At 35.6% G+C, this 14995-nt stretch overlaps 1 protein-coding gene across 4 annotated transcripts in view; it reads right to left on the bottom strand.

Moving 5' to 3' along the window:
• LOC131028637 (chloride channel protein CLC-e) overlaps positions 1-14995 on the bottom strand; it is a 102713-nt gene that overhangs the window by 44442 nt on the left and 43276 nt on the right. For 3 of the 4 annotated variants that reach the window (XR_009102633.2, XM_057958955.2, XM_057958957.2), the window contains 2 exons: positions 9295-9495; positions 8679-9145 (listed from right to left, as the gene is read on the bottom strand). Coding sequence is in view for 3 of the 4 variants with exons in the window: in XM_057958955.2 (XP_057814938.2) it covers positions 8679-9145; positions 9295-9495 (668 nt within the window). In the remaining variant the exon portion in view is untranslated. The remainder of the gene's footprint in view (positions 1-8678; positions 9146-9294; positions 9496-14995) is intronic. The other variant, XM_057958956.2, reaches the window with a different exon arrangement.

Below are 14995 nucleotides of genomic sequence, written 5' to 3'. Positions count from 1 at the left end.
TGTATATATCTTGCTCTTGCTTGAATTTGGATTTGTATGAGATCTTCTCAAATTCCCAATTTCTTGAATGCAACTTATAGATTGCATTGTTTTTCCCACCTTTCAATTTTTCCTCTTTACTTGCAATCGGGTTTTTAAAATCCAATTACAAGTATAAGTAATATGTTGGTCTTCCCCTTTGGTTGAAAAGAGTTAACATTCTTTTGCCAAAATTGCAATATTAAAAGTAGTTTTGAAGCTTACCCACTCAAAATCGGGTTTTATAAACCCAATTACAAGTAAAAGCTTTTCCCATTTTACATGTGGTCAAGATGAAAATATTCTTCAAAATTCCATTCATGGTCATCCACGGTTACTAAATTTGGTCATAGGCTTCATTTCCATCATTTCCCCTCATGTCAAAACCCTATTTTTACCATTTGTTACACATTCACTCATTTTTCCCATTACAAGTCTACTTGCAATCGGGATTTAAAAACCCGATTGCAATTATGTCTTTCCAAAAGTTTTTCCCTTTTTCATACTTGCAATATGTCTTCCAAGATCCGAAATTGGTCAAGAGCCTAGTCTTTAAAACCTCTTGTTTGTTCATCATTCCTTTTCCAAGAGCTTTGGTGCTAGGGTTTGAATTTTTCCCATTTGAAGAAGATCATATGGCTTTTTCAACAAATCGTGATGTTGCATTGACACTTCTTGATTTTCATCTCAGCGTAACAAATTCTTGTTCAATGACCGACTTGCCATCATCATCTTCCCAAAAGAAGATGAAGTACAAATACGACAAATATCAAAATGAAATCTCTCCTTCTCAAGTCTCTTCTTCATTGGATGAGAATAAGGATACATAAATCGGACATGTGGATATGTCAGATTTCCTCAAGAGGATTAAAAATCCTTGTGGATCACAACATGCGGCGCTTGTTGGATAGTCATATTCATTTTGCCTCCTCCTTCCTAGTGGCTGCCCTAGAGACGGAATTCGTTCTTGCTTGTGCCGCTCATTTTGATCAGGGGACCAGACCCATTAGAGACGATGATGGTGAGGTGATTATCCGCCTTGATGCTGAAACCATAGAAAAGATTTTCAAAATACCTACAACTCCAATTTATGTAGAGATCTCAAAGGAAAGTGCAGCAGAATACTATATGAAGAGGGAGAAGGAATGCAAGCGTCATATCAACAAGTGGATTCAGGAACCAAGAACCTGTCTTACCCGATGGCCTAAGTTATTTCACTGCGATTTCAAAGAAGAGATTGGTGATGCAATTACTCTTTTGAGCAGAATCATGGGTTTAGAGCAATCTAACATCTTTGAACCATGGATGTACCAGTTCATCATACTTATTAGACATTCTCAACACATTTTTGGGGTGAAATCATTAGTGATGCTTTGTGTGAGCAGCTTGCCAAAGTTCCCACCACTTTGACTTTCTACATGAATTCATACTTGGTATATATAGCAATATCACTCAGACACTTCCCTGGTCTTTCTACCAAGGGTGATTGCTCGCTTGTGCCTGTGTGGGATTACTATGATCAACTACCTTTGAGACCTAGCACGTTACATTATAGGAGAGTTCAAGACGCTTTCTATGGTCACTACATGTGTATTTGATAAGACATTGAAGAACAGAAGGGTATCAGATGCTGCATGGGAGAAAGTAAATGAATATGGTTGTCTTTTCCTTCAATTCCCAACATTTACTTACTTGAGAGTTGGATGCTACAGCAGGAAGCCACAAAAGCTTCCAAGATACACAATTGATAGGATCATTCTTATGGAGTTGGGAAGACAAATCATGGCAGTTCATGCACATCAATCCGTTCGACATAAGGCTAGAATGGGGATATCTTCAAATAACCTATTGCAGATTGGTCGATATTCCCTCATGACATCCGCAAAGGCTAAGTCTATGGAGACTGAGATGCAAGAAATCAAACTCAAAAGGTTCAAGGCAAGGGCAGATTTTGACTACCAATGTATGAAAGAAAGAATCAAAAGGTCTTTCACACATGTGCTTCGCATAGAAGACATCTGGGTTGATCTTCGCACAGAAGAAGAGATTCGTAGGATGGACTATTGCAGGCTCACACTTGAGCGAATTGTTGATTTGAACTTGGTGAACTTTCCTGAAGGAATGATTGATGATGGGAATACACTTGATTCTAAGTATGTGGAAAAGAGAATTGATGAAGTGCCATTTCCATCAATTCAATGGTCACATAAGGAATGTACTTCTATTCTTGATAGATTTCAGCCTGTCTTGGCTGACACTAATACTTGGCTTAAAAGTAATGGTGTTAGACTCATCAAGATCAAGATTGGTAAAGAAGATGATTCTACAGGGCCCGTCAGACGCAAGTCTAAAGTCAAAATTGATAACAAGGAGGATGCATCTTCTTCTAGTACACGAATCAAGTTGAGAGTCAGTAGAGCAATGGTACTTCCTCCTGAAGAAGTGACTGTGAAAGGGAAAGAGAAACCACAACTTCATATTCACATCATTGATCTTGAAGATCCAGAAGAAGAACCACAGTGAGACGATGCTTCTAAGTCTACAACTTCAGAATCACCTCGTGAAGTTCCTTCTTAGATCTCTTTAGATGTGCCTATATCTCCATTCGACACTAATGTGGATTCTTTTTCCACCATTCCAATTGATCCTGTTCCATTGAGTGTGTTTGCACAAAGTGTCATTCCAATTTCAGCATCAGAGCCATCTCTTGATCACCCACAGGAGGATTTGTTGAATATCTTTGAGGATAATCCTACACGTCTCCTTGCTTGGCTTGTCATTGTCATAGATTGATACTTCTACTTCCAGTTTTGACAAATTCATGTTGCAAGCATCACATCCTTTGGTTACTGAATGGGCCATGATTGTTGTTCAAACAAAAACTTCTCCCAGGGTGACCACTATAGTTCAAACAAAACTTGCTTCTTCCTCACCTCTAGCTGTTTCTGAGACGAATTCAATGGCTTTACCTCCATGGCTAAGCTCTTTCACTTCTAAAAGAAACAAGCAGGAAATTTCTCCTGATATCTTTGATTTTCAGCAGCTTAAACAATCTAAACCCAAGGCTACTAAAGAGCTAAGACAGTTTCGAGAGTGACAGTTGACAGCAACAAGATGAAAGTTGCATAAATTGTTGAACCAATTGTAGATAAGCCGCATGAAGAGATGCACGCTTCTGACTACAGAATCACAAGGGTGGAGCTAGGTAAACAAACACATGCGGGTATCATGCATGATGCTCAACATTCAGTGACTTCGTTGATGCAACGGTATGATGAATCCATGACGAAGAAAGACAAGTTGGAAGAGGAAAGTTTGTAGCTTGTCTCAGTCATTCAGAGAATCACCAAGTCTTCTGAAGAAGGAATCAATCCTTCAACTTCTTTCAATGCCAGAGAATTAGTCTGAGAAATTGAAAGAGCTGCTCATAAAGTGCAAGCACTAGATTCTTGGGTAGATCAGATTTTTGATCTCTGTGTTCAGGTCTTGAAGGAAGTTTTCCAAGTAATGGTCAAGCTGGAAATGACCAAGGTGAAATTGAACCAGACTTTTGAAGTTTTCAAACAAAAACTGGAAAGTATTGAATGTAATCTAAACGTTTGGCGTAGGTTGCCAAAAAAAAAATTGAATGTTCTACAAGAGAATAACATTATCCCTACAAGGGCCAGGTATATAGAATTTGCAGAACTTCTGGAGAATAAATCCCTTGTTTTGAAAGAGCTCATTTAAGAGATTGATGATGCTTTGAAATTGCGCATAGAAATGGTACAGGATATTGTTACTCGTTTTGAGAAAATCTTTTGTAAGATCATAAGTTAGGATGAGGAGTCGTTGTCAGAAGAGGAAGTTCTTTCTGATTTGAGCAAAAGGATTCATCAAGAAATGGAAGCACAACAGTTTTCAATTGCATCAATTCAAGCATTGGTGAAATATCGAATCTTCCTGGAAGAAGTTCAAACTGTTTTGATAAAACATAAAACCACAATTCTTAGTTACTGCGATATTGTTATCAAAACAGTCATTGTTGCTAAGAATACCCATGAGCCAAATCCTGATGAGCTACAAGGAATCATCCAGAAATTTGAAGAATACATGGCCAACAAGCGTACTGCTGCATGAGTGTCTTTGACACTTTGTTTTAATTTCAGAATTGTAATTTTCTTTTTGATACGTTTACTTGTAAGAACACTTTTGTAATTGCAAATTAACTCTTCACTTGCATTTTTGTAATTACAAGTAAACCAATTACAAGTCAATTTAGAATAGGACTTGTAATTTTGAATAAGTCTTAGTTAGTTGTTGAAAAGGTCCAAGTTAGTTGGAATCCTCCCTTTTTTTTCTCAAGACTCCTCTCCTATAAATATTTGAGGGGGTCTATTGTATCTTTTATCTTTTTGGAAAGCAAGAAAACTTTGTAGGATTTTCTACTCATAAAGACTTTGAGCTTTAGAGTTGTAAATTTGCCATCTTGGAGTAATATAAAAGAAGTGAGGAGTTTCAGACTTTGTGTTGAAATCTTTCTTTGTCCCTTTGTGTTCTTATGTCATTTTGGGATATATCTTTGTGATTAATTGAGATTGTGGAAAGCTGCTGAAAAGAACTTCACTTCACATATTTGCCGACTCCGTGTTGCAGCTATTAGAGGTGAAATTAGTTTAGAAAGTTATATTTGCCGACTCCGTGTTGCAGCTATTAGAGGTGAAATTAGTTTAGAAAGTTATAGTTTGGGTTGAGAATTGTTTCAAGACTTTGTGTTTGCGATAATTCCCATATAGAGTAGTTTTAAAGTGCATTATATTTGTAGACTTTGTGCTGCTATACACTGCATTTGTTTCTGGAAGTAATCATCATAAAAGGGTAGATAGGATTGCAGATATTCAAGACTTTGTACTTGATATTGTTTTCCCATCCTGAAGGAAGTGATGGAAGTCTTTGGGCTTTCAGGAAACTTCATTTCCTCTCTCTCATTTTTACTGTACAAGTTATTGCTGATATTTGTTTCTAGTTGCTATTCTTTTCTGTGAAGAGAGAAGAATATAGTTTTTCTTGAAAGAAGAAGGAAAACTGTTGTCCCATCCATATTTAATTAGTTTAGATAGGGGGAGCCTTCCCTTAGAATTAGGAGAGTGTTTACTCACATGTTGTGGCTGAAATCCACAATTTTGTACAGTTGTTGAGGTGTACAAAATTTTCAACCAACAAAACTTAAACAAAGACTCACCTAAAAATGTAAAAATTGTTAGAACCAAACATATATCTACCTGATTCAGTTCATTAGGAAAGAAATATTGATTAAATATAACAAAAATTCAAGAAGGGAATCTGAAATACCAAAGAGAGAATAAATACAGAGCATCATAACAGATGTAAACATGTATTCGACTCTTCCTCACATTCTGTAAGACATGGTACAATATCTCAAAGCAAAGATACTGGCAGTGTGTCATTGATTGGAGACTCATACTCATAATCATGAGGCAAGTAGTATGCTGCTCATGACCACAAGTATGGAGCCAGTAATGCATAAACAACAGAAAATCAAGTTAATTATTGTGACCTTAATTTAGAGGCAGAACACCATAAATCTTGTTACTACAAGTATGCACCTAGAATGCTAATTAAATTTAGTGCCAGTGAGTCTCTAGGTCATGTCAGTATGCAATTAGCATAAGTGACATCCTTATTGGTCAGTAAGACTAAACACTTATGTTGGTTCTAATTGAGTAGGGTGGTGAACATAGACTACACGATTACAAGTGTTTGCAAATGAAAAACTTTGGCCAAGGTGACGCTGTGCTAAGCGAGTGTCCATTAGTTCACATGGTCTAGATACACCACCTAGTCAAAGGTCATGCTAGTTAGAAGGTTCCTATGGTGTGTGACTGACTAAAGTTGTGTAGGGTCAAAACACTAGTCTCAGATAGCATTAGACCAATTAACTTGCTAACACCCTTGCAAAGGGCAGGGCTGCTTTCAATAATCGCCGGGTCTATGGTTGGGTGGTAAATCGCCCTAATGATACTTTCCCTCTTGTCAAACAGTTCATAAGATTAAGGATAAATGGATGGACTACCAAGTGCTGTAAAGTCTAAAATCCAATTGTACTTTTATGTTATGTTTATAAAGATAGAACAGATCTTTTATGATATATTCTCTTTACTCCTACTTGATTCATATTATTATTACTGCTATCTTGTAGAAAGGTTAAATAGTTTATTGCACCTGTTTTCTTTAAAAAAAAATGTTATATATCTAGGCTTCTTGTTTGTCTTTTCATTTTGTTATTATGGTTCAACTGCAATTTTTTTAAGCTCAGTAGCTGTAGCTTGTTACAGTTGAATCCAGAAGCAAAAGATACGAATTACCATGGATTGTGGAAATCTAATCTCTCTAATTATCTTTAGTTAACGATTAGTTAATAGTTTCATTTGAGTTAGTCAATCAAAAGTTTTGCATACATTAATTAGTTTTATTAGTAATCAATCAATAAAACTTTGCATAATTAAATAATAGTTCATATAAAATTAGATGTAATCATTTATTTAATATGGTTAATTAATTATTTAATTATTATTGTTGAATTTTTAGCTGGATAGGAACTCCCACAAAAGTTCAATGTGAACATGTGGAAAGGTTCAAGTGGTTCGAGTTAGTTTATTTTGAATTTCACTTTGAAGGACTAAAGTGAGTGTCCTTTATTTAGCTAAATAAGTTTAATAAAGTGTAGATATGCACTACTGATTTAGACTTATCTTTCATCTCATTCTTATAAGTGATAAGGATGCTTTTTCTGGAAGATTAGATTTTTAGCTGAATTAATATAAAGATAAGGGTAAGATAGAAGTTTGATATATAGATTTTTTGAAATGAAAGACCAAGTTTTCCTAAGGACTGGAAAAACATATGTAACAACATAGTTCATGTTATTGATTTCCATGCAGCTGTGAGTTGTATCAGTTGTGGAGATTGCCTTGTAATCTTTTCTAAAAGGAACGAAAGATTGAACTAAAGGTTTAATTATTTCTGTATGTTCTCACATTTTGAAGTTTTCATTATCATTTGAGCAAAAGCAGGGATAAAAATGTCATTTTGTTTTTCAAATAAATATCCCAAGGCATATAGTGTATAGATATGTTCTTTTATATAAAATTTCCAAATCAGTGTATTATAAGTTGATTATTGGAGTCAAATAATGATAGAGAGAATGCAGTGCATCGCTAATCCAGTCCAAAAATTGTGAGGGCTTTACTTGTATGGCTGAAAAAATGAGAATGTTGGGGTACAAGTTTTTTCTAGGATTCATGCACATTAGACGTAAGTTTATTTTTTATTTCTTAAGCTATTATTTTATTATTATATCAATAAATATTTAAAATTTGCATAATTCCATGAATATAGGCCTCAGTGGATCTCTAGATGAACTTAAGCAGTCCTTCTGAGACTGATCCTGGACTTGGTCAATATTTTAATGGATTACTTCCTAGTTGAGTTCACAAAGAATAACTTGGGGAAACTTACTATTTTGGAAGTTAAACTGTTTGTTGCTCCCAATTCCAACTCTATCCTATTCAAGCTAAAATTAAAGGATGGCCTTGTACATATTCAAGTGGATTATTTAGATTTTTGGCTTAGTAATAATATTGTCTTTTGTATAGGTATCAATGCAATGAAAATGCCCATATTTAAGGCCTGGTCACAAGGGAATGGACCCTCAATCGTGTCTCACTGGCTGAGGATTCTTTCTATCCTAGTTTATCCATAAACTAAAAAATTGTCTCATCTTGGCAAATTATAGTCCATATTGAATTTTTGTGATGTCTAATTTCAATACAGAAAATTTGGGTTCTCCTTCAATATAGAAATATTTTCTTCTATGAAGCAAACTGAGTTGTGGTCACGATATTATAGGCAACTAGTATTGGTGGTTTTCCTATTGCAAGAACTTTCATGCATGTCTTCAGACTTAACAGTATGTTGATAAGGCAAATAGTCCTTATCAGGGTTAAGTACGGATTCATCCTAGACCCTATGTCCCCATCTCCTATGGAATCCCCAAGACATGAGGATGGCAAAGGGACATCACCTAGCAACCCCTGTCCATTGACTGCCACATGGATGCCATGTCAAGTTAAGCTTGTACATATTTGAATTTGTGGCGCCCTACCCCATCAACACGCACACACACACATGTGCATATATATACATACACATACATTCAGACATATATATCTACTTATGTTCTGTCCCCTGCTGTCCCAATCCAAGAATTGCTGTGGAACATAGGTGCTTATTAATATTCATCTCAAACCCTTTACAAAGTAACTAATAACTCTGAAAAGCAAGCCACAAGATATCTTCGATCTTAGATTATTTTCCAAAAATTCCTCCAAAAAGCGGGTTTACTACTTTATTTTCAAAGATCTAAACTAACTAATCTAATTGTGATGAAATTAATGAAAATAACAGAGGCTGCCGAAACATATATTCTTGATTAAAGCATTTTACTTCACTACATAAAAGATAAACACATATTTGCCCCAAACTCTCTTGACTTGAAAAAGTATGCATCATGCTCTTCAATTTTCATGGAGTTTTTCATTAGACCTCTACAAGTCATCACAAAATGTTATAAAAACAAAATACATCCCACAATGACATACCAATGCATATGCTTGAGGCGATGCTACTTCTAATGCATCCAGGTGAAGCATTGGGTCTGCATGGCTCACAGCATAGCTGGCAAGTTTCCCATACGCAGAGCCTATAGCTGCACCAATAAAAAGGGAAGGGGCATAGTACCCTCCCACAAGTCCTGATGCACGGCTTAGAGATGTTGCTAGTATTTTTGCCCCAACCAACTGGAGCAATAGATCAACAGGAGGGCGCTTTATGAATGGTTGTGATTCCAGCAGGATGTCAACATTTTCAAATCCCCAGTAAAGAACTTCAGGATATGCTAGTGCTATCAAACCCACAGAAATGCCTCCTAAAGGTGGCAAAAATGCAGCTGGAACTCCTGTCATTTTCAACAGCGCATCTGCAGCCATCATGGCATATGTTGTGCTCTTAGTTAATGCTACTGAAACCAATCCTGATAGCATCCCCAGTAGTACATACAATGGAAGCTCTGCACACATGTTTAGTGGATAAGAAGGAAAACTATACAATTGATATTTTCCCATGACCTTAGAATTCAACCCTTCCTTTCAAAATGAGGAAAAATTTCTTATCAGGGCCATTTTTTCAAAGATTGTTGGCATCTAATATGAGAGTTACCTGCTGGAGAACGGAACTCAAATGTGGGAATTGTAAAAGCTGGATCTGAACCAAGGCCGGCTTGTGAAATTACAGATGCAATCACAGCACTAAGTATTACCATTGAGGTTGTATTTGTGAGTGAAATAGACAAATCTGCTGATGATGGCCATAAAACTGACTCCACAGCAAAAAAGCATCCAGCCACAGGTGCATTAAAACCTACAGATAAACAGAAAAAATGAACATTTCAAAATCCACCATATTTTTATTTGTACACAGACTAGTCACTGCATCATATGCAGTTTCCAATAGGTATTGCTTCTAATGTTCAATCTTAATAATAGGAATACAACACATGTGACTACATCAAAGTTGCATGGACATTGATACAGATACAAATATGGACATGGTATCAGATACAAATATGGCCATTTTTTAAGACCCCCAATATGCATATGGTTGGAACTTGGATATGACATTCATAAAACACACATACACATATTTAATACAATTTTCTAAGTTATTAAATGAGATTTACATTACTTCGAAAGCAATATAGACACATAATTGCTACATAAACAATCATAAGTTGATTTAACAATTTACAATATGCAAAAATGGTAGAGTTGCATTGGAAGATAACCAAAAAAAAATCACTCGCTGAAATAGAAAAACATTTCATTTGTCTTTCTCATTTGGTGTAGTTTTGTTTATACCAATTTTTTTTTAAAAATGCATGACTGGAGTTTTTCTTAAATTAAATTTAGGAAGATTTTGTTGATGTAACAGCTGCGGGAGATTTCTTTCTCCTTTAAATTGAAATTAATAATAAATATCAAATGAAAGATATAAAGCTGACTCACGGAGGCGTTGCTATTTAAAGATATAATAATTTATCAAGGTCGACTCAAGAGGAGTAACGCCTAATTTAAAATAATAATAATTATAACAGACAACAAGTTTCCACAATCCATGAGATATTGATCTTGATTGTTTCCTGATTAGATTGTGTGTGAGTTTTTGAATCAATCAAGATCAATAATAATTATATTTATTTATATTAAGGCCGACTCATGGGAAAGTCGCCTCATTTCCTTTTGTAAAGTTGTCTCCTTGATGAGGCGGACTATTCATTAAGAGACACCAAGTTATGTATATATACTCATGCCAATCTCCTTCATTTGGTATCCAATTCGAATTCTTCAGCAGCAAGTTCGTACATTAGCAGCAGATCTTCATTTGATAGCAGCAGATCTAACCATTCAAGGAGGAGAACAATTATCTTCAGCACATTGTCATCTTGTTCAGATTTATTATAATCAAGGAGAAATAATATCATTTACAGATTTGCATCTAGAGAGGTGATATCATCTTTGCATCAATCGGCCTTGTGATTGGCCAAGTTGTAAAGCAAATTTTCTGCCTTATTCAATATAATATATGTGATATATTATTGGCTGGGTTTTTCTCCCTCGAGAAGGAGGGTTTTCGCAGGGTAAACTGCTGTGTTAATTGTCTATCGTGTTGTGTATTTCTGCTTATTTCATTTCTGATCCTAAAACTAACAGATTTATATTAAATTAAAAAAAAACAATCAAATCACATAGTATCCAACATGGTTGGAAAATCAAGGTTTTTTGGGCATGCATGGGTACAATATCTGACAAGTATCTGGGCCCTATCGAATATGTATCCGTTATGCCCCAGGGAGGAACAGAGGAGTATCCGCCTACTCTTGACTACATTTATCAAGATGTGGATGTGTGCTTTAGAATATTATTTCGTGGTGGTAATCATTTGCAAATTATGTTAGTGCCTATCTACTACATTCCCCAACTATACTGAGGCTGTATCTAGATAGAAATGCATACCCTAGGCTGCATCCTAGATGTTTATAACCCATATCTATATTGGATATGGGGAAATCTACAGCTGTAAGGCCCAGCAACATAAACAAATTGATGTGGCCAGTCTGCAAGCAAGTAGAAATCACTTCATGAAAGTCCAAATATGGGCATAGGATGCCTTCAAGCAGAGGAATAAACACCAAAAAAAGATACTATTCAAGATTAGAACAAAGCAAACATCTGATCTTATAACAAATGGAATCAAAATCAATCTAAAACTAACTGTGGAAAAATGAATTATCAGCATAACCAAACAAAAAGGACTCACGAAGATTTCTTACAGCTTGAAAAATTGACAACCTGTGTTCAACCTAAAGTATAATGCGGGCAATTCAGAAAATTATTTTGATGGTTAATTATTTTTGAATTAGTTAGCATTGAGGAGATGATGAACTGATTTAGTTTGATCATGATGATTACAACTAATGTAGTAAATTTGATTATGTAATGGCTTTGTGGAATGTTTGTGTCATTGATTAATTGTTCAATATGATTGTGTGTGTCCAAGGATGGAAAGAGGTTATCATATAAGATGAGGTGTTCAGTGAACAGAGCAGAACAAATTGATTTGTTGCAGGGATGATAAATGCACACACCACTTTGTGTTTAGTGTGTTCTCATTTAATGAATGGTAGATGCCTGCTTTGCTTGATTAGGTTTTTTCATTTGATGTTCGTATAGTTCTTGTCAACTTGATTTGTGTTGTTGTAAGATTGTCAATTTTAGAGTAAGTTATTTCCTTTTTGGATTAAACTGAGTTGTCAGTAACCACTTGGTGGAGACTACGCAATTTTAACATGATCAATTATGTATATAGGTCTAACTTGTCTAGAGTTAGAATCATCATCCTTGTTATAAACCTAGGTTTAACCACTCCTTGTACTCTGTCCTTTGGTTTCTGGCTAGGGTGTGTTAGTTGTGAGTCGTGACTACTTGCAATCCAAGTGGTTTTTGATGACTACTAGCAACTTGCCTGTGAAGAGTGACACGTGACTTGTAGCATGATTTGCAATATGCCAAAAGAGATAAAGTGGTAGGTACTATGCAATAAACACCCTTTCAGGTCATACAATCCATGTTGGTGTACAAATTCCTAGAGGTAGTAGTTTAAAATGTGCTTATAATCATATAGTAATTATATCAAAATTTTGTACTAAGTCAAAAAAGGATGCACTTAGTTAATGATGTTATTTTATTGTTTGGAGTACATCGGATGAGTCTCTGGCATGTTGAAAATTGGCTAACTCTTATGTACTATGTAAAATTGAGATAAACGTGTCTGGAATATGTGCTTTCTAGACTCTAAGTTGACAGATGCATGTCATGTTGATACTACTGAAACTTATGAAAGGATTGTTCAATGTAAAGGAAGTGTTCATGTATCAACATAACAATAGATATGCATTTATCATCAAGAAGTACTCTTGACTCTCTAATGTATACATGAATACTTGTTTGTACATTGTGCATGGTGATTTCAAATCTAGCAAGTAATGTCGTTTGTGACTGTACCATAAACACTAACAAATTGGATGTAATGTCCCCATTTTGCGAGCATCAGAGTTTGTAAGAATTAGCCTATCATTTGACCCTTGTAGGCTAATAATTATTGATAGAGGGCCTCGTGTGGCAGTTACTTGGTGATTTGAGACATTACTCTTCAACTGGATTCAGGTTTTGGCCTTTGCACAGGTTTTTTGACTCAGATTGGCACACTTACTATTTATAGTAAGTTACTATTTTGGGAGAGTCAGGGTTCCTATTAATAGAAAGACACCTGAGCAGAGCTTATTGGCAGTGTCAACCTTGATTGGGCCTTTGCAGCTATTTCTAGACTCAGTTCCACATACTTACTATTTATAGTAAGTCACTATTCAGGGTTTCTATTTTTAGACAGGCATCCAATCACATGGAGAATAGGGAGAGTCGACTCCTGGCTCAGACGGCTTAGCAATCAGACAAGTACATCAAGAGATATTAAAGTTTAAGTGACTTAAGTGATTTATTTAATATTTTAATATTATTATAAAGTTCTAAAGTAGCTTTATAATAATAAAGTCACTTTAATATAATAAAGTGCATTAAGTGAATAATTTAATGTGGGAATAAATCTTTTATCCCACATTGGGCAGGAAGGTGTTTGAGCTCTCTTAAGGAAAGGCAAGAGTTCATTCTCGGCATCCAGTTGATGAATAGTATTTTGATTGATTTTTATTGTGGAGCCTAGGGCTTTCGCAATTTTCTTCTTTGATCATAGGAAACGAAAACTTCCTATTGATAGCAATTTTGAAGGTGTGAAATAACACCTGAATTATTGCAGTTGTGGGAAAGAATACTTCAGTTCTTTCATTTGTGCAAATTGGTGAAGTTTTCTACAAGGGTTTGAAGTTTATTGTTGAAGAACATTTATAGTTGGTTGTGAATCATCCTTCTTTGGCACATGGAGTTATATCATTCTTGTTGGGAGAGATTATCAACAAATTATTCAAGGTTTTAAGAGCAGATTGCAAGTTTGTTCTTGCTGCTACAGTGCGCATGAACAGTGCGCGTGAACAGTGCCGTGAACAGTGTGCTACAGTGCCATGAACAGTGCGCATGAACAGTGCCGTGAATAGTGCGCTACAGTGCCATGAACAGTGCACATGAACAGTGCGCTACAGTAGTTGGAGTTCTATAGAAGGGGATTTAGAGAGGTTGAACAGCTATATATATGTGACAAGGGATTTGCATATGAGGAGAATCAAACCAATATATCAAGGCAGCCATTGAAATACCAGGTTTTCTATCTATGGTCATTGTATTATTACTTCATTGCATCATTTTCTATTATGATTATATCATGAAATATTTGGAGGTTGCATATGTTTAATGGAGATATAATTTGCATATTCCACATTCAACATTGATCAGCCATTTAGCTTTCATGCCAATTGTTTGCTTAAATGCCTAATAGCTGTAGGTGTACTTTGGGATGCATGACAAGTGTTTGTCTTAATGTCAACTAGCTGTACTAGTTAATTTCAGTCATTACATATGTGTGGAAAGGTCTAAAACAGCTAGTATATCATTTCTATAACAACTTTGCATTGTTAGAAGCTTTCCATAACTTCATTTGCAGCCTACAAACCCAAAGAAGACAAAGAAAGAATTCACTACAGCGGCTTCAAACATTGTATGCCAAATGTTTGACAATATTCCTTGGTGTTCAAATAAGCAAAAACAGGGTCAGATTAGCCAAGGGATATTACAGTGGTATCAGAGCGGTTTCCTGCCAACCTATTGGGTGATGGTTGCATTCAATTGGTGGGAAAATCATCCATGTACAAATCAGTTTTGATTTGATTTTCAGTTGGGTAGTGAAAATGGGCTACATGACAACATTGTTCAGCGATAAACAGGCACTGAAAGAACTTGAACAATCACAATACAAGCTCAGCCGAGAGTTGTTGCGTTTAGAGCAAACGCTTTCAAAGTTTGGGTTGCCGAAAAGATTCAATTCACTTCCTACCAGCAAAGGTCGAACACCACAAAACAAAGAAGAAGAAGTGATTAGCATGTTTAAGGAGTATAGCACTCTTCCTCAAAAAAATAAGAAGGAACTTCCTTTCATGAGTTACATGGATTTGCACCCGAGTCTTTGCCATAAGACAGAGTTTGCAAGGAAGAAATATCACACTATAGCTCATGAATTGTTTACACATGAAATGGATAGAGAATCTACACATAAGGATGATACAACTCTTCATCAAAATGATTTGGTATCTTCAAATTCCTATGAAGTATGTAGAAATTTATATGATGAATTTGATAGA

Source organism: Cryptomeria japonica, chromosome 4, assembly GCF_030272615.1.
Source record: "Cryptomeria japonica chromosome 4, Sugi_1.0, whole genome shotgun sequence".
NCBI lineage: Eukaryota > Viridiplantae > Streptophyta > Pinopsida > Cupressales > Cupressaceae > Cryptomeria > Cryptomeria japonica.
This window is presented reverse-complemented; position numbering and strand designations above follow the sequence as displayed.